Source organism: Micromesistius poutassou, assembly GCF_964030765.1.
Source record: "Micromesistius poutassou genome assembly, chromosome: 2".
In the NCBI taxonomy this organism is placed as follows: Eukaryota; Metazoa; Chordata; class Actinopteri; order Gadiformes; family Gadidae; genus Micromesistius; species Micromesistius poutassou.
The window spans coordinates 12,609,460-12,627,859 of record NC_140272.1 but is presented as its reverse complement, the minus strand read 5'-3'; the positions used below and the strand labels follow the sequence as shown (position 1 = coordinate 12,627,859).

The 18,400-nt window shown below is 43.0% G+C and overlaps 1 protein-coding gene across 2 annotated transcripts; it reads left to right on the top strand.

The window, feature by feature from the left end:
- Positions 1 to 3,907: 3,907 nt before the first annotated feature.
- ell2 (elongation factor for RNA polymerase II 2) lies at positions 3,908 to 17,834 on the top strand (the record flags this gene model as incomplete). Of its 2 annotated transcripts, none has more annotated exons than XM_084464240.1 (12): positions 3,908 to 4,081; positions 6,276 to 6,323; positions 6,984 to 7,108; positions 7,265 to 7,428; positions 10,364 to 10,623; positions 11,020 to 11,144; positions 11,411 to 11,480; positions 11,558 to 12,320; positions 12,784 to 12,856; positions 13,162 to 13,333; positions 14,133 to 14,177; positions 14,747 to 17,834. In XM_084464240.1, 12 exons carry the CDS (start codon positions 3,908 to 3,910, stop codon positions 14,858 to 14,860), a joined length of 2,133 nt encoding a protein of 710 aa, XP_084320366.1. In that variant the 3' UTR covers positions 14,861 to 17,834. The 2 variants fall into 2 exon arrangements, with proteins under 2 accessions (XP_084320366.1, XP_084320365.1); XM_084464239.1 differs by having other exon boundaries at positions 14,744 to 17,834.
- Positions 17,835 to 18,400: the final 566 nt, after the last annotated feature.

The window sequence follows — 18,400 nt, the reverse complement described above, 5'->3', positions numbered from 1 at the left end:
GCTCTCGTTATTTAACTCCTGACTAATCCTATAAGAAAACCCTACATCAAATATCAATATCTCTTGTTGCAGTATCGTCTGCCAAAATTGACCAAAACGAGTGTAAATTATGTTCAATGACATGGAAAGGAATTACCTTTGAGCTCAACATAACCTTACATTATTAAGGTTATCAAAGAAAAGTCATTAGGTTGGTGGAGCAAAAAAACTAAAGAATATATGGCACCCAGCCCCTTTAAAAGAGGGCCAACCTTCCCACTCAATGCTCCAATAAACAAGAATTTCAGAGCTGTTTCGGGAGGCATATCACACAGTAAAGAGCAGCAGGCATTTCTCTATCTGCGAATAGTCACAGTATGAACATGTGATGTTGATTAGCACCAAAATGGGAACCGGCCTAAGTAACACATTTGTTAATAATCAACTTCTATGCTGCCAAAAGATATGCAAGGTAGGAGGATAGACATATATATAAAGAGATTTAAGGAAAGAAGAGTTCTAAACAGCCTTTCTCAAACTGTTTTAAGCCAGGGCTTGACCCCTGACCCCGGGGGCCCTGTACAAACAAGTCTGAATAGACAGAGAACTTGAATTGGCAAATCAACATTAATGTAAAAATTAAGTAGGTGTCAGTTTTCCATCTGTGATTGTGGGTGTTGTGACACAGGGCCGGCCCGGGCATACGCTGTTTAGGATATCGCCTAGGGTGCCAACCATCCATAGCCAAGCAAAACAAAACATAAAATTATATTTTTTATTTTGCTTTTGACAAGAAACATTCAGAAATAATTATGCAGCAAGCCACCCCCATGAATGTATAATAAGAACACTAGGAAAATTATCCTTTATAAATATAATGAATAGACCAATATATAAATACGAGTAACACCATTATAATACTATAGGTATTTAAAACCTATGCATTGGGCAGGTTAGACAGGGACGGTTAACCTAGTCCAAGCTTCTGGCATGGCCACGATTTGGGGAATTATATCAATAAAGGGGAATAATGCTAAGACACAAGACAGGCACAAGAGGTCTAGAACATACAAAAAAAGGACCAAACAGCAGAGAAGCCTTGCATGATACCAACACAATGAATGAGATGATGACTCTCTTCAAGATTAAATTAAATCAGTGGGGAAACAAAGTGCCACCACTGACACCAACACAGACGAGAAGGAGGATACAAGTCGTCTATTCAGAAGAATGGGGAAGCAAGTGATGTTCCGGCTAAAGAAGAAGAAACTTCTATTGATTTAGTGATAACCATAAAAGACCAGAGCCTGCTTTGCATAAAATATGTATTATACAAGACAATCAGGTCTTTAGAATAGACTGAATACAGTTGGCATATGAATAAACACTTACTCCGCTAAAATACTTGTATCAAAGAAAAGTAATGAGAACATTTTAGTTTAAATTCAGTTCACACGTAGTCTAGATGCGTACAAAGAGGAGACTTTGGAGAGATGCAGGTAGCTGAGTCAACTGATGGTGAGTATTACATTTTCACTAATTGCTAACTCAATACCTATTCAATCATTCGAGGATGCATGATACTGTTGCCATTTGCTGTGCTCTGATTGATTAGTACCTTGTATTAATGAACAACATCTGCACTTACTCTGGTAATGTGTGTGTGTGTGTGTGTGTGTGTAAGGGGGTATATGTATGCCTAAGGAGGGGCTCCTTTCTGCTGCTCTTGCCTATGGCACAAAAGATGCTGGGCCAAATGCTAATTTGACTGCAACTTTCAGGGTTTGACAGTTTAATGCGTATTTGGCAGACAAACGAGAAGCACAGGTTTAAACAGTCAATAATATATTATGCCCGTTTCTTTTTAGTGTGGCCCACTATATTATAATAATCAGAAATAGTAAAAGACTGGTGGCGCCTATACTGTAAAAGCAGTTCTTATAGGATCATACATTGAGAAAGTTAGGAAAGTTAACAATAGTGTTCCCAGTTATTTAATCTGATAGGGGTGTATATACATTTTGATGTGTTAGGTGAATTATTATCCCTTTAGGAAACAGCTTCAGGCCTTTTGTAAACACCAGCTGTGAAATATGCACAATAATGCACTTATTTGGGAACATAGAGAACCAATAGAATGCAACATTGGCGTCGATAGGCTTGGGGGTCCGAGGCTAAAGCCCCAAAAGCTTTCTGATAAACCTGGATAATTTATTTTATTTTTTACAAAAATATCCGCAGATCTGTTCAATTAAATTCAGTTCAATTTCAATTCAAAAAAGCTTTATTGGCATGAGAAATATACATTTGCATTGCCAAAGCAATACAATAAAATAAAAATGTCAGGTATATAGCATAAGTATAGTAAGTATAAAACGTTACATACAAAATATATACATATTAGATATTATACTATAAAAGTACTATTAAAAGTAAAATGTGGGATATTATTTTAAAAAATGACAGTATCATAAATTAAAGATATACTCTAATTACACAGTATTTACAATATGGAGGATGGGTGCAATAGTGCAATTATTGTTGAAAGAGTGAGTCCAGGGGGATGAGTCTGTTTATGGGGAGTTTGAGGTCCTTCTCTAATCACAACAGGTGACAAATCTTGCTGCTGCGATCGCACATTGTTGTATTTCTCCCAACAGGTATGGCAGTTTGTTAGCATCTGGAGTGTCTTTAAAGTCATTGCATGCCTATGTAATCCATGGTAAGTGTGTGTTCCTGATGTCTTCGTATGACTGGCAGGAAGCCAGGAAGTTCATCTGTCATTCTGATCACGCTCAAAGACATTGAATGCAGCCCTGTAAGTAAACAACAGTTTTTGAGATACACATTAAAGTGTGTGTGTGTGTGTGTGTGTGTGTGTGTGTGTGTGTGTGTGTGTGTGTGTGTGTGTGTGTGTGTGTGTGTGTGTGTGTGTGTGTAACCCGGTCGGGGGAAAGGGTGGGGTAAAACACTAGGGTAATCTATTGGAATCACACAGGCCTTTCCACACCCTGCCTGAGGCAATAACACACCGAACTTACTGTCTAATCATGTCTTGGGGACTGACTGTGAAAGATAGTAGCTGCCTCACACGATACACTGTTTATGTCGGATCCTACCATTCAATTCAACCAGAAATCATCACAAAAAACATATGCTGGATAAACACGTTTAAATATGTTTGGTGTATTTGGCTAGGTCATCAGAGCTGTTTATGGGCCTACATATAGCCAACAAGGCTGGTTGACAAACCATTCCTAATAATACATTTATGTTTAGATAGTGTGACCGTTGTAATGACCTTTTACCTAAGTTGATTCAACTTGTCAATATCAAAGCAGAAGTTACAGTAGTTATATAAGACAAAGAACGGTTGTTGTTATTATGTTGTTGCATTCTACGTCGTGAATTTGACCATTACCTGGTATGTACATCCCATTCATCGAATGGGATGCAGGTAAGCGTGTCAGCTTCACTCCAGCTGTTAACCTCGTCGTGAGATAAGAACCTCACGACGGCACGCCTGGCATGAGATGCACCAAATGAGCGACATCGACGAGAGAGGGCGATACTTTAAGTTACATGGGTTTAACGGCAAGTGGCGAGATAGAGGCCGGAATTTCCGATATCGAGGTATCCGTTTCCGTTACATGTTTTAAATAGTGCTTTGCCCAATTTTTGGTAAAAACTCAATATTTATTCTTGGGTTTGTTGTTTTTGTTTTTATTTTTGTTATTCTTATCATGTCGTTATGACTTTCGCTCCACGAACTGTTACCTGGACGAACGAAGCTCCTAGGAAGTAAGATACCGGTTATTGCGTGACGGAAGTCCAGGATAACGCTATTCTGCAGGATCCTCTCTCAGCCTATGAGTTGTCAAAGTCCCTCCCAGCAGCCGTGTCGGGAAGGGGAGTCGAGGTCTGCTAAATGATCCACCGTCAGAGGGACGATGGTGGAGGGCTGGTAAAGATGGCGGCGCTCTCCCAGGATGGGAGATATGGATTGAATTGTGGCCGAGGGAATGCAGACAGAGTGACCGTTTTGCATGTCAAATTGACCGAGACGGCTGCGAGAGCCATCGAGAGCCACCAAAACTGTAAGGTGAGTTAAGGACTCCCTTGTCAGGGCTAATTATGAGTTCCACGGCTGCCTCCACCGGTGAGCAAAGTGCCACGCATAGCTAGGCTACTGAAGTAGCCAAGTTAGCCTGCCTGGTCCTACGTTTTCTTCCCCCAGCTCGCATTCAAATCCAAACGTTGGTTTGGGTTTAATCCACATATAAACCGTTACTAGTGCTTTAACGTCATAATCTGGCTGACTTTTATCAACTGTCATGTCATATTTAGTCCACAAAAGTGTTAGATTTGATCACCCAGCATTAGCTCTAACGCTCTGCTGGCCAAGTACTTTTTTTTTCTTGCTTAACTATTTTGACCAAAGAAGGAGTTATTAGTAGCTGTTCCAAACGGAGTAGTATTCAGGCACAATTATGGCAACCCATATAACATCCTACTCATTAATGCAACATGTATGTACAACATACGAAGCATAATATAAGCCACCAGAATACAATGTTAAAGATCAACTAAACTAAACTACCAGATGTCGTCAACAACATGAGTCACGACGACATGGGTCAAACCTAATATATTTACAGTAGATGACCCACAAATCAAACATGTTGTGGGCTGATCGACCTGCCTGGTCTCTAACACCTAAACCTGTTGGCCTTTTTTTTTTTACATGGGAAAGCTCGCATATTAATAGCTCGACGGTTCAACCTCCAGGTTTAATTTAGATTCCTCTTCTAACGTTAATCCCATTCCTCTTGAGGTGCTGGTCTTAAGCGTTTACCCACGATGGCTGTTTCAAAGCGTATGGTCTAATCGGCAATGAATCGATCTCATCTATTTCACGAGGCTAGTATTGCGTGATATCAAACATGTATATATTTGCTTATCTCAACTTAAAATCGGACAGAATAAGAACATCTATACCGACACCCAGAACATGTTATTTTATTTTCATCGAATTTCTTAATATAAAATACAAACGTGACTTGTATAAGTTATATTTAGAGTACAAGTGGTAAAACCACTCATTCAGGTGAAGATATTGCTAAGGGGAAAAAAAACAAGCTAAAGCCAATAACAACAGGATTACATAATTGATCTACTGTGGTCATCTAGCCTAGCGTTTGGACCAGAATATTCAATGGTATGTGTCAGCTTTTATGGCACATGAGACAAAGGTATTAGGTTTGTGGAACTAAAATATTAGAAAGTGATTGACGATTCCACACCTGATTGATATGTTAAGTAGGCTAAAGGGGAGGGGAGCCTTATTTACACATTATTTATATAAAACTCCCAATACAACCTTATTGAATGAGGTAAGTTGGGCTGCACATTGCATTGAACAGTAGCCTAGAATCTCTTGCTGACTGAGCAGCCAAAAAAACTGCCTGCTTTTTGTTTCTCTCGCCCTCTCAATTGTGTGTGTGTCTGTGTGCGTGCCTTTGCGTGTGTGTGTGTGTGTCTGTGTGTGTAAGCTAAAGCTTTCTTTCTGTCGTTATGTGTAATGTGATCAGAACTATGTGCGTGGACTAGTAGGTCTGCAAGTGTATATTGGGGGATGGGTAAATCTTTGGTTGGATCCTGAAAAGCTAAGTAGCTAGGATGTCATTTGCTGTAGAACATTTTTGAAAGTTGTTGAACACTAATTCCGTTCACCTCTAGCTATTCTACCACAGCCACGGTTTAAATATTTTCAACTCTTGGGCTCTCTCTCTGCTCGCTGGTGTTGGTAAAAGTGCACATTCCACTCAGACCAGTTGACTCTATACTTTAGAGGCCTGTCATCCAGCCAGCTTGTTCTGCAGCTGAGCGAAGACCCAGCTAGCTCTGAGTGCAGCCGCTCTAATCTACAGGGTCACAGAGGAGCCACTGCCACAAAAATTCTGTTTCAAGAAAACACCAGTGCAACGCTTGCAAGCGCCACAAGTTCATACTTCAGAAACATCAAATAAGGCCATGATTTTCCAATGCCCTACGCGTCCTGCCTTTTTAAAAAATGGATGGCAAAGTACTCGAGAACGGTGTAAATATCTGCCATGGCTTTCAGGTTCTGTACTTCGGCCCTGCATTGACGTTCTTTGGTAAAGTTTGAGATAATATAAAAGGCATGGTATGCCTTTTAGGTTCCCAATGTTATGTAATGAATTCCATTTCTTTAGCCAGCTGTACTTGGTGACCCCTGCTCTTGCGTGTCCTAAACTCTTGGCGTTCTCTTTCAGAATGTACCTTCTTTACGGCCATTAATACAATTCAAGGGACTCCAAGGCGTAAGTATCTGTTTCCCCTCTCCTACATGACTCTCATAATAAGCCTTTGCCCAAGTGCTATAGGTGTATATTCCATGTGCTTATTGGTGAACATTTTAATTATTTACACCATGTTTCCCCATTGAACAAAAAAGGCAAATTACAAGCATAAGACATACGATTGTGGACACCCATTGCATGAGGATGTTAATATTTTAGATGGTTAAAGTGCTCACCCATGAGCTAATATTGTTTCATAAGATATTTGATGTTAAAACCAGTAGTATTTATTGACGCACATGAATAAAAAGTGTGGCTGATGGCCCTGATTTATTAATACAACATTTATCTCGCGCCTACACTCGCATCCAGCCACGCACGCACTCTGTAGTTGTCTCCAAAGATGTGTCATGCTAGCTCCCATGCTTTCCCTATTCCGCCTCATCTCTGAGCTGTAGAGCAAGCCAGAGGTATGCACACACTACTGTAAGGAGATCTGCTTACTTGAGGCAGTCAACACTGTGGCCTAGTCTGGAGGTGCTTTTGCAGATGGTCACATTTAGTATTCAGCAAACCTATCACAAATTAACTCATTGCACACGACGAGGGTCAACAGGAGCACCTCGGACATCTCAAAGAAATGAAGACCTGTTAATAATTCTCATTATGTTTTTCTCGCAGTGCATTAAGATTCCCAGGACAGATTCCCCTTCAGACGCCTTCCATAATTTTGAGTTTTACTTGTCTAATGTTGGCAAGGACAACCCTCAGGGAAGCTTTGAATGCATTCAACAATATACAACAAGGTAACACTATCCTTGAATGCAAATGTCTTCCTTTTTTATGAGCCTGTTTTTCTAGGTTGTAATTTAGGCCTGTTATGTTTCGCACGTCTTCTGCTCAGTTAAATGTATTTTCATGCTCCAATCTCACCCCTCTGCTTCCCCCCCATGGGTCTCTAGCCTGGGAGCCTCCCACCTGGCTTCCATGGGGACAGTACAGGACAAGGTCACGGTGTGTGCCACCAATGACTCGTACCAGGTGACCCGAGAACGCATGACCCAGGCCGTGGAGGATACACGTGAACGCGGGACCAAAGTCATCAAGCCTGGGGGCAAGTACCGAGGTAGGTCCCTCTTTTATTTATTTTACAGATCGTCTCATCTCATACACACACAAGCCGCACACCAAGACCACCAACAACTTTCTGATCTTTTTGGAACTCACAAAAAGTTGGTGCCCGCAATCCTTTAGAAAAAAATCGGTAAATGTTGACAACCCATGGCCTCTCAGACTTTTGCAGATTAACACACTTGACTGATAAGTTCCAGGGCAGGCAAACGAAGCCTTTCTGGTTTTATTGACATACAGCCAGCTAAAATGCTAGTTAAATAACCTGAGTCTCTCTCCTTGCACGCTCTTTCGTTGTCCAACCGCCACCGTGGTGGTTTGAGTGTTCCCTCTGGGGCCCAGATGCTTATGGATACCTGGTGGTTTCCTCTCCACATTAGCGCTGTGCTCTTGGTTCAGGGTCAGGCACATGGAATAGTTAAAGCAAATCTTTGCTAATCTAATTTGTGTGGTCAGATCATCACAACCGTTTCCTTACATCAGATCAGAATCGGCGAGGTTTGGGCATTGGCACACGTAGTGCAACTTCTGCTTCTATTGATTTAATCACCAATGCCGAATATTGCCCTTCCTTAACCCACTGGGCGATTTCTACCTTATACTAACGGCCGATATCCAGTTTTGAATTGTTCCATTCATTTAGCGTTACGTGATCAGTAGGGCTCTCAACGTTTGGCTTGCTTTCCTATTCCTATTAATTGTTTAAGGTCTAGAAAGAGCAGTTGGATACAGGATATATTCTGTATTCAAACTTTAGAATGTTTTTCTTAAAGCAAAAATGCTTTATTTGCCATTTTATAAATAGAATGGCTTCAGTCAACAACCATTGATTCACCTTCACATAGAAGTACAATATAACCTGTTTCTTTGACATGCATGCGTTTATCAAAATGCAAACGCAACATTTGACATCTGAAACTAATCGATAGGATAATGTTTTTGAAATATTCAATGGAAGGTTGTGGTGTGGCCTGTCTAAACTAACAGTATAAATGTGAGCGAATGTGAGCAGTAGTTAATACTTTTTTCGGAGCTAATGGTATCGCTCCCAAAACAAGTAAGATTAGTTGAGGCTTCCCAGGAGGTTGCACTTTTTTGCCTTTGGGGATCTATTTGCATACGCTAGCCCTAATGGAAACTGTGAAACGAGAGGACCAGGAAAGGGGTGTTACAGGGGCATGTAGCAGCTGGCCCTACAGCGAGCACACTGTCAGTTCTAAAGAAGCCGTCTGCTCCTTTCGTTTCTTTTTTATTTTTTCTTCTCAGGACTCTTTCAGGTATGTGCTGTAACTGGTCTAGGTGAGAACAAGCTCCGCCCTCAATCTCTATATTAAAGTTCAAATGCTTCAAAAGTTGCAGTAGTAGTACTTTCAGTATTGCGATAACCCATGTAGAAGGGGGAGGCGATTGGGCTTTTAAGTTGCTGAAGAGACGGCTTGTTTACTCCCTTATCTTAGTTCACCATGTTGAGTCACTACTCACTAGGCTCAATATTTATGAAGGAGAAAGCCTTCTAGCAGCTGACACAGGCAATTCACCTGTGACAGTCTGTCACCCTGTGAGACAGCGAATCCCTGCAAATGGCGATGGTACAGGCAGTCAAGCCACTGAGTTTCTTTCTCCGTGCTCTCTATCCATAATCTTTTAAAGAGCTTTGCATTTCATAAGGAATCATAAGCGGTATAGGGGAATCTATAATGCCTTCCAACAAAGCAGGAGTCTCAGGGCCCCCATTGACACTTTGAATGAACATATTTCCGTTATCTGGTTACGCGTGATGACACAATGTGTGGATGGCTATAGCATGCATTGCAATTGGAACGTAACGCACGTGGAGAAGGCCAGATGTTGATTTACTCTGTGGATAAGGGTTTCGACAACATCCCTTTTTTTATTTCTTTCAAACCCTGCTTTTGAAAGTAACCATTTGTGACGGGTCTCAAAACTGGTTGCTACCAGTATCCCTACTTGCCCTTGCTCTTTCAACATCCCATATGGGCTTCATGACAGAGGTTATGAATGTGTTGAATCCTTTTCCGAGCGAGGGGAGATCACAAAACAGCTTTGATAGTTGATCATTTAGTTGGATTGTACGTTAATACAATCATGTTTTGTTTTTTTAGCCCATGTTTGTTCGTTATAAAAGCTACATGGCAAGCCGTCTCTGTGGATGGTCGCAGACAGCCTTTTGGGCAACTTAAGTGGATAATTGAGCTACACATCATGGTGTCACAATAAAATACTCAGAAGTCACAAACTTTGTCTAATCTGTGTCCGGTCTATGCTTGGCAAATGTTGAGGTGGTCACTGCTAGTTGGACTATCAAAGTGTTGTTAATCCACCTTAGGCTTTAGGATGCATTTCACCTTTGGCTTCTTTGCAGAATGGTTGAGCCAATTAGTAGGGCTGCACAATAATTAAATGTTAAATGTTAAATTATTATGTTTTATCATCTTTGAATGGTAGTGTATAGTCATGAAATGGGGATATCGATTTGTATCACCCAATTGTATGGTATACATTTATAAGGATTAGAAGATATGCCCTTAAAATCATTGAATATGAGGTTTGAAACATCAGTGTGAACCTGGTTTAAGTCTGTTACCATAACAGACATAACATAACTGATTTCCATATACTTCAATGTAATGACCCAGAGTTGGACTGTTTAGAATGGTATTTTGAATGCATAAGCATATTGTGCCATTTTTCGATATTATGTAAAATTCCTTTTAATAATGGTGATATTTTTTCCGTATCGCTCAGCCCTGCTAATGGCACTCCTTTGTTGGACAACGGTTTCTGGATCTTGGATGATATCAGTATTAGTGTTGGCTCTCTCTCTCTTTCTCCCTCCCTCTGACTGCTTCACCATGCCACAAAAAAAATGCTCCAACTCAGACCTCCATTTTGTCCACGGGGTCTCCTAGGAAAGCAAGTTCAGATGCGCAAGCCCGCCATGTCCGCGCCTGACGTGGTGCCCGAGCGCAAGCGGTCCACGCCCATCAACCCAGCCAACACCATCCGCAAGTGCCTTAGCAACAACCCTGTGTCCCAGCGCCCCTACCGCGACAGGATCATCCACCTGCTGGCGCTCCGGTCCTACAAGAAGCTGGAGGTGCTGGCCAGGCTACAGCGGGACGGCGTCAGCCAGAAGGACCGCAGCTCTCTGGGAAGCACCTTGCAACAGGTGAGAGGCGAAATTACCTCACTTTTCACTTCACTTTTTTAGTTCTGTTCTGTTCAGATGATTTTTGAAATGTACTTATTGAAAAGGGGATTTGATTTTGGTTCTTCATACAAAGCGACTGAGTGGAAATCCCTTCTGGTAAGGGAGGTGATTTTAGCAATAAACCCCAGGAATCATTGAGGCATACAATGCAAATCACCCTGAGAATGACCATGTCCGGACACAAGGGCCCCCTTTCTCACTATTGCTGCGCACAGAAGTCTGGCCATTGCAGATGTTGAGCCCGCAGAGGAAGTCAAAGGTTTCAAGATAGTAAGTTAAAAAGCTCTGAGGCCGAACAGTTTTGACTTTCATAAGCCTGGTTCAAATTGTGTGTTTGTTTGGTGTGTCAAACAGGTGGCGAATCTGAACCCCAAAGACAACTCGTACTCATTAAAGGACTTCATTTTCCGTGACATCCAGAAAGACTGGCCCGGTTACTCTGAAGACGATAAGGTCCAAGTGGAGCGTAACATTATTCGGTACAAATGCTCTTCTTTGACCCACTTTTCATTTGCTTTATGGTTGAACTTATTAAATGGTATTTGGTCTATTTTACAACCAATGCTTGCTTGTTTGTAAAATAGTTCAGAGGGTAAAACCTTCTTGCTCTTTTCCCCATAGTTTCTGATCAGCACCGGAACAAGTGCCTTGCTTTATCTGGCAACCAAACCTGCAGTTCTTCCTGTGATATAAAACGACGAGTAACTCAGAGCATATCTTCTGTCCCTCCTCTTATGTCCAATAGTAAACTGGGTCTACCTGAGCCACTTCCATCCAGCTGTTCTCCTAAAGACAACCTCACCTTATCCCCACAGGTATGCACGCACACACGGAACAGACAGATGTGCTAATTTGGTCAGTTGTGCCATCAAGGTGTGCTGTGTTCTTTCAGAAACGGCCGCCGGAAGGAGACTTCATCGACCCACTCGCCCCCAAGAAGCCTCGCATCTCCCATCTCAGCAGCCGGGGTCCCGCCGCGTCCTCCACCTCCTCGGAGCGCCCTCGCGAGGACGAGGGAGGCCTCGGCTCCAAGCGCCCCTCTCTCCCCTCCGGCGTCACCTCCGCCCCTCCCACGCACCTCCCGGCGTCCTCCCACCATCACCACCACCAGCAGCCCAGCCCGGCCTCCCACTCCAACTCCCCCAGCACCCCGGAGGGCTGCGGCACCCAGGACCTGCCCCTGGACCAGAGCTCCTCCTGCAGGGACCCTTCGCCCAGCCCCACCCGTAGCCCCCCGCCCCCCGACCGGACCCCGCTGGACCGCTACCAGCCGCCGGGCCCCGGGCCTGCCGCCTCCCCTCCCCCTCCCCCGGCCCCGGCCCCTCCCCCGAGGACCTCCCTGACGGTGAGCTCCACCGTCATCAGCAGCAGCCCGGTCTCATTCAGCAGCACTAGTAAGAAGCCCAAGAAGGCCAAGAAGCACAAAGAGAAGGACCGAGAGAGGGAGAAGGGGAAGCGCAAGGAGAAGTCCAGCACTGGGCCTACTCCTACTCCCACGCCTCTTCCTCCTCCTCCTCCTCCTCCTGCCCCCCCCAGGGTTGTAGAGCAGCCGCCTGTAGAGCAGCCTGTAGAGGAGGTGCAGAGGCCCCGGAAGAAGCCGCGTGTGGACAGGGAGGAGAGGGAGGACCTCACCAAGCTACAGCATAAAGACAAGGGTGAGACGTCTGAGCTGGCCTCCCATCATTTCATGAAGCTCCTGTTTTGGATGCATTGGTTTCCACAGCATGTGCAGCTGTTGAGCTGCTGTTGCGCACATGAGCAGGTTTATTGTTTTCCCACGTTAACTGTTTTATTTTTTAATTTGTCTTTTTTGAGTCTGTATTCCGTTATTCAGACATAGAAATCTGTTTCAGAATGTTTATCAGTCTGTCCTCGTACATTCAACATGTTTCTTTAAATTTTATTGCCCTTGCAAAACTGTCCAAATTTTCGGGTGGGTCCAATCTTAATCACTTTCAGAAATCACGTCTAATGCTGCTGCTTTCAAGGCCGATTCTGCGTAATGCGTTATAGTCACACCTCTTTATGAAGTAATGCTGATCCTGCGTTGATTCAATACATGACTCTGGAACAACAATATCCCCCATTCTAACCCTGTGACCCCTCCCAACCCAACAGATTCCTCTGAAAAAGAGAAGCCAGTCCATTCCACAGACATTTCTCCCCCCACCGTGGTGGCTGAGTATCTGAGGTGAGCTCCCATGGGATCCCCGCCCCCAGTACTACAGGCCAATGCAGCTGCACTGCAGAGCTCTTTATAGATTCTATATTTCTCATCGTACATCTGGAACTGGGTGGACTTTCCCAGTGGTGAAGGATATGTAGGGTAGCTTTTTAATTGCTACTCAAGATCACGCCTTCTAGGTAAACGGTGAACCCTTTTAAACGGGTCTAAACACATCAGAGAGCATCTTAACCACGGCATCTATACATTTATCTTAATGCTGCTCATCAAGTTTCACGGCTTGCGTAAATGTTTGTGTGTCTTTTTTGCAGCAAGTACATGCCACTGTTGTCCCTGGACCAGCGGCAGAACTACAAGGACGACTTCAACGCAGAGTATGACGAGTACCGGGTCCTGCACGCACGCGTGGAGAGCATCACGCGCCGCTTCACCCAGCTGGACGGCCAGTGCAAGAAGCTGGTGCCCGGCACCAAAGAGTACCAGGTCAGTGCTCAACAATCTGCTGTTTGCTCCTCTGTTTTCTCTGTTACCGCTGTTTATTCATGTGTGAGTTTTGACTTGGGTTTGATTTATATAGCACTATGCTCTAAACGCTTTACGTTTATTGCCTCACATTCACCCATTCATACACACATTCATCCACCGACGGCAGTGGCAGAAATGCATGGCACAGAATTCGCCAGGAGCTAAGGGTTCGGTGTCTTGCTCGGGGACACCTCAACACTCCCCTTAAGGCTCAGTTATGGTCCCAAATCGACGCAACGCAAGGACCACGCAGACGCTTCAACACAGTCGTGAACCTGTTTTGGTTCTGCGTCGGGTTTTAGTGAGCGGACCAATCACAGACCTTGCTGCTGCGTTGCCTCGATGGAAGGCCCTTGCGGTGGACGCAAGGATGGTCCGCAAACCCCCTTGCGTTGCCTCGACGCATCTTATTGCGTCTTAATCAGTCTTAATCAGCCCTTAAGAGGAGCCGGGGATCGAACAAGCGACTTTATGGTTCCCAGGGGACCCGCTCTTCCTCCATGTATTGATGAGGCACATTTTTGCACGTACATTAATTTAAAAATACTAACTCACCGATTGTAAATTGTTTTTTCTTTTCTATTTTTACTGCCAGTCTTTCAACATCTTACTTTTCACGCTGTGCGAAGCGTAAAAACTACACGTCATTCACACAGTAAATAGAGAAAACGTATTTTTTCTGTGGTGATGGAACTCTATGGAGAGGCTTTATATTTTATTACAAAAAAGTGATGATTCTTTGTTTTGTATTTTGCAGAAGGTACACGATGAAGTCCTGAAGGAGTACAAGAAAATCAAACAAGTAGGTCATTGAATAGAAGACTGTAGCAGATGATCAAATGCAGAACGACTAAATGGTTGGGTTTGGGTGATGACATTTGGTGTAATTTATTTGTCATTTATAGCCGCAATGACCTAACCGAAAGCGAGTGCTTTTCCTCCGGGAGAATCTTCCAGGCTTTGGGCATATAGCCACTGGCCTTTTGCTCCCCTAGATGTCCATTTTTGTCACAAGCTGGTCTGTTTGCTCTGCAGAATCCATCTTCATGATAAGTCAGTCATGATAAGTTCATTTTACTAGAAAAGCAACAGAAAGTGATTCTACAGGATGTCAATGTCTTATCTCGTGCTTGGTATCGCTAACAGCGATATTTCAGGGAGTGTATATATATATATATATATATATATATATATATATATATATATATAGTCAAATTGATAGTGTAGATGAGATCGGATTCCACTTACCGACCCGTTTGTATGTAGAAAAGAACCATGGAAGTCGGTCGATGACGTTCTGCCGCAAGGGGTAGGAGCAGTGTTCTGAGGCTCGGATGCACTGAGCGTGTGTGTTTTGTTCCCTTGCAGCAGAGCCCCAACTACCACGAAGAGAAGCAGCGCTGTGAGTACCTGCACAACAAGTTGGCCCACATCAAGCGGGTGATTGCCGATTTTGATCACCGCCGGGCCCAGGCTTGGAGCTGAGATGGGTGCTCCTCCTGCCAGCCGTCCCCATACATTTTCACTAGATCAGTATTGAGAGAGAGAGAGGAGTGCATTGATTGGGGGAAGAGAGGGAGAGAGAGAGGGGTATCCAAAACGGCTTATTTATTATACCTCCTCTGTTACTGCCTCTCTTATCAGCTCCCCTCTTGCCCATTTCAAATATCAAACCTATTGTCATTCCTTCCCTCTTTTGTCACCCTTTTTGATTCCACGCATGTCCTGCAGTTCTCACCTTTAAAAAAAACGAAAGAAAAAAGAGCCCCTCCTTTTCAGTTCTTTTTTTGTAATATATGATTTAAGTAAAAGTCTCTGCTGGAATTCCGGACCACTGAACCAGTGGAAGGATCGCCATGCATGTGGGACAGGGTTTGGGGAAATATGGAACTCTTCTAGTCTTCTGAAGGACTTTATCTCAAGACAAAAAAAAGAACAAAAAAATGTATTTTTCAGCAGCAGAGTAAATATGAACCTGTATTTAAGTAAAAGTTGAGAGGGAGATCTATTTATTTTGAGACTCGCAGTGAAAGAGCAAGAGTCTACAGATGATTTATTGTTTAAAAAGAGAAAAAGTTAAACTTCTGTCAAAACCAATGCAAAAAATGACCATGGGCCTTATGTGTTTGACTTTCTGAAGCCATTTTGCACGCAAACATCCATATGTCATGTCAGTTCGCAAACGTGGCTCCACTGCCTCGTTTTCCTACCCCGCCCCCTCCCCCATTCCTTAGCCTTCACTATTAACTGTGCTGGACTATCTTCCTCTGCTCCAACACATCGAGTTCTGAGCGGGACAGGAAAGGGAAAATGAGATTAGCAGAACAAATCAAGTGAGCTGAACGAGTTGCCAATAGTATCTGTGCATGGATCGTGAACTAAGCTGTATTAGCCATATTGGATGGTTCAGGGGTTTGGTGACAAAAAGAGAGAAAAAAAAAGTATAGTGCCCTCTTTATGTCAGGTGGGAGAGGCGGGGAGGGGGTCAGTGTTCTGTGTCCACGCTGCATCAAGGGTGCTGCATCAAGGGTGCCTTAAGGTGTTTACTCTGAAACATCAGCTGGAGCAGATCATAGAAGTCCCTGAGGCTATACAGAGAAACTACAGCTGCCTGACAAGTCTGTGTGTGTGTGTGTGTCTGTTTGTGTGTGTGTGTCTTTCTGTCTGCTAGTGTGTGCGTGTGCAGTTTAGGAGTAGTGGTGGCAGTTAAGGGAGCAATTTTTTTGTCTGGATGTGAGTGTTACTATGTGTGCCTGAGTACGTTTGCGCACAACTGTGCATTAACAGGAGTGACAGGTGAAAATAAAAAAAGGTAAATGAAAATCCAATCGAGAGGAAAAAAAAGTGAGAAAAAAATGTAAAAGGAAAAAAAGCTGCTATAGTGTTTAATGAAACCAGCCAGGTGGCTCAGTGTTTACCCTGGCTCAACTAACCACGTTATCGATCGGGCAGATAGGGAGGAAGCCCTCTCCTAGAGTAGCGGATTTCTAGCAAGACTGGAAAAAGAACTGGGCCAACGTTCAGCTTTAGCCATTGGAAAACAGGCCACTCTCTGTTAGCCGCTGAAAGGAAATTGTCATCCATCAGAGAACAAATCTTCATTGTATTGTCACGAATAATGCTTTTGATTCTCAATTTGAGTTGTGTCATAGTGGCAGAGCAGTATAAGAATTGTACAAAAGCTTGCCTCCATCAAAACATTTATTTTGACGGATGGATGAATGGGTTCCAATGAAAATCGAATATATTTTTGCGTCTATTTTAACAAGGGAAACAATATGTTTACAGTCCTGTGTTAGGATGTTTGCCAAAAAAGAGAAAAAGTAACACTTCTGGTATTGTCACCATGGAGTAAAATTTGATTTAATCATATTTTTTTTTTCAACACTCGACATTGATACTGGAAAAGTTGTTGTTTCACTTCCCTTTAAAATAAAAAAAAAAAGTAAAGTCACTTGGGTCTTAAGGTGGGGAGAGGAGGTATTTATTTAGTTCTCCTGGAGAAATCCACAATGTAACGCCAGACTCAGTGTTGCAGAGAAGCCAGGTTGTCAGTCCCTTTCAGCAACCTGGTCTTTTGAACATTGAGTCTGCTTTGATGACACGGCGGTGTCATAAATGATTGCACAAGCCTTTGGATTCTGACACTGTCAAACAACTCGTCTCTGCAGTAGACTTGTTTTTATGGTGGCCTGTCAGAAGTGAACAGATACAATGTTGGATTCTTATTTGCGCAGTAATCCTTTAAGGAAACCAAAGATCTTGGTAAAATACTGCACATACAATAAACACTTGTATCTGGAAGTTGTCAAGTATAAAGATGCATCTCCGAAAATAGCCTGATAATGAACACAGAAGTCAAACTTTTTATTATTTTCTGTTCATTTCATCCTTTCTAGCCCGCATTGTATTAGGACAATTTGAGTTGCGAGAGGGCTCACACCAAAGCTTATCATATGCAGCAGGTTAGCGGTAGTCCTACCAACTGTCTCCTTCTCCGAGCCTCTCTTCCCCCCCAATTTGTCACTAATTGTAGCAATCTTCAGACGCTAAGCCCCTCGCCTTACTGGACCTCTGGGAAAGCATGGAGCACATGCTAGCCATTAGATCCCATTCATTCTGCAGCTTTAAGACGTGGCTGTCCCTGCCACAACCCCACGGGGTTGGCTTGAGCCAATCTCGGCAGCAGTGGCAAAGGCAGAGGGCTGAGAAGAGATTTAGATAAAGGAGTCTTAACAAGCCAGGCTCCATAAGTGAATCATCTCAGTCCAAACTATGGAGGAAGAGTTTTGTCCACCAAAATAGTTAATTGAAGGGGAGAGAGAAAAAGGCAGATACAGATATCATGGGTATGTTTGCTAAGAGAGACCACTGAAATGTAACCTAATTGTGAATGAAATCTGAGCCTGTCCACCAGGTGATGTAAATCAATAAAGATTACCCAAGTTGTATCTGGAAAGTTGGTCTCATTTTTTTTTATGATTTTTAAATTGTAAAGGATTATTAATTGACTTGATGACTGTTCAGTTGGACCCCCTTATAAGATCTAGGGTCACACTTGTAAGTAACATTGTTTACATACGTATGTAAACTGACATTCACTGATGTTTTGACAAACTCTCAGAGCTGGCCAATACTTAGAAATCTGAATTATTAACGTAAACTGTTTACAATATTATATATTACACTTGGTTTGGGCTGCTTTTGCTTATTCAGCTAATGTTCCTGGACTTTAAGTTGTGTACTTGGTTTCTATTTACTGTTAGTATTATATATCACTACATTGAGACACACGACACACTAGAAATAGGCTTATTTGAAACTACATTGCAACCACTCTCTGAGGCTTGGAGGATCATCGACTCCAGCTCTGTTGAAAAAACCCAAATAGGCCTAGGCCTACTACTATGTGTTTGACCTGGCAAACTGTTCACAAATAAGAAAACAACTGTCTAGACTAGTTTACATGGGTAATGGTGTCCAAACTGTTTTGTTTTTTTTCCTTATTTGTCTGTGTCGTTTTTC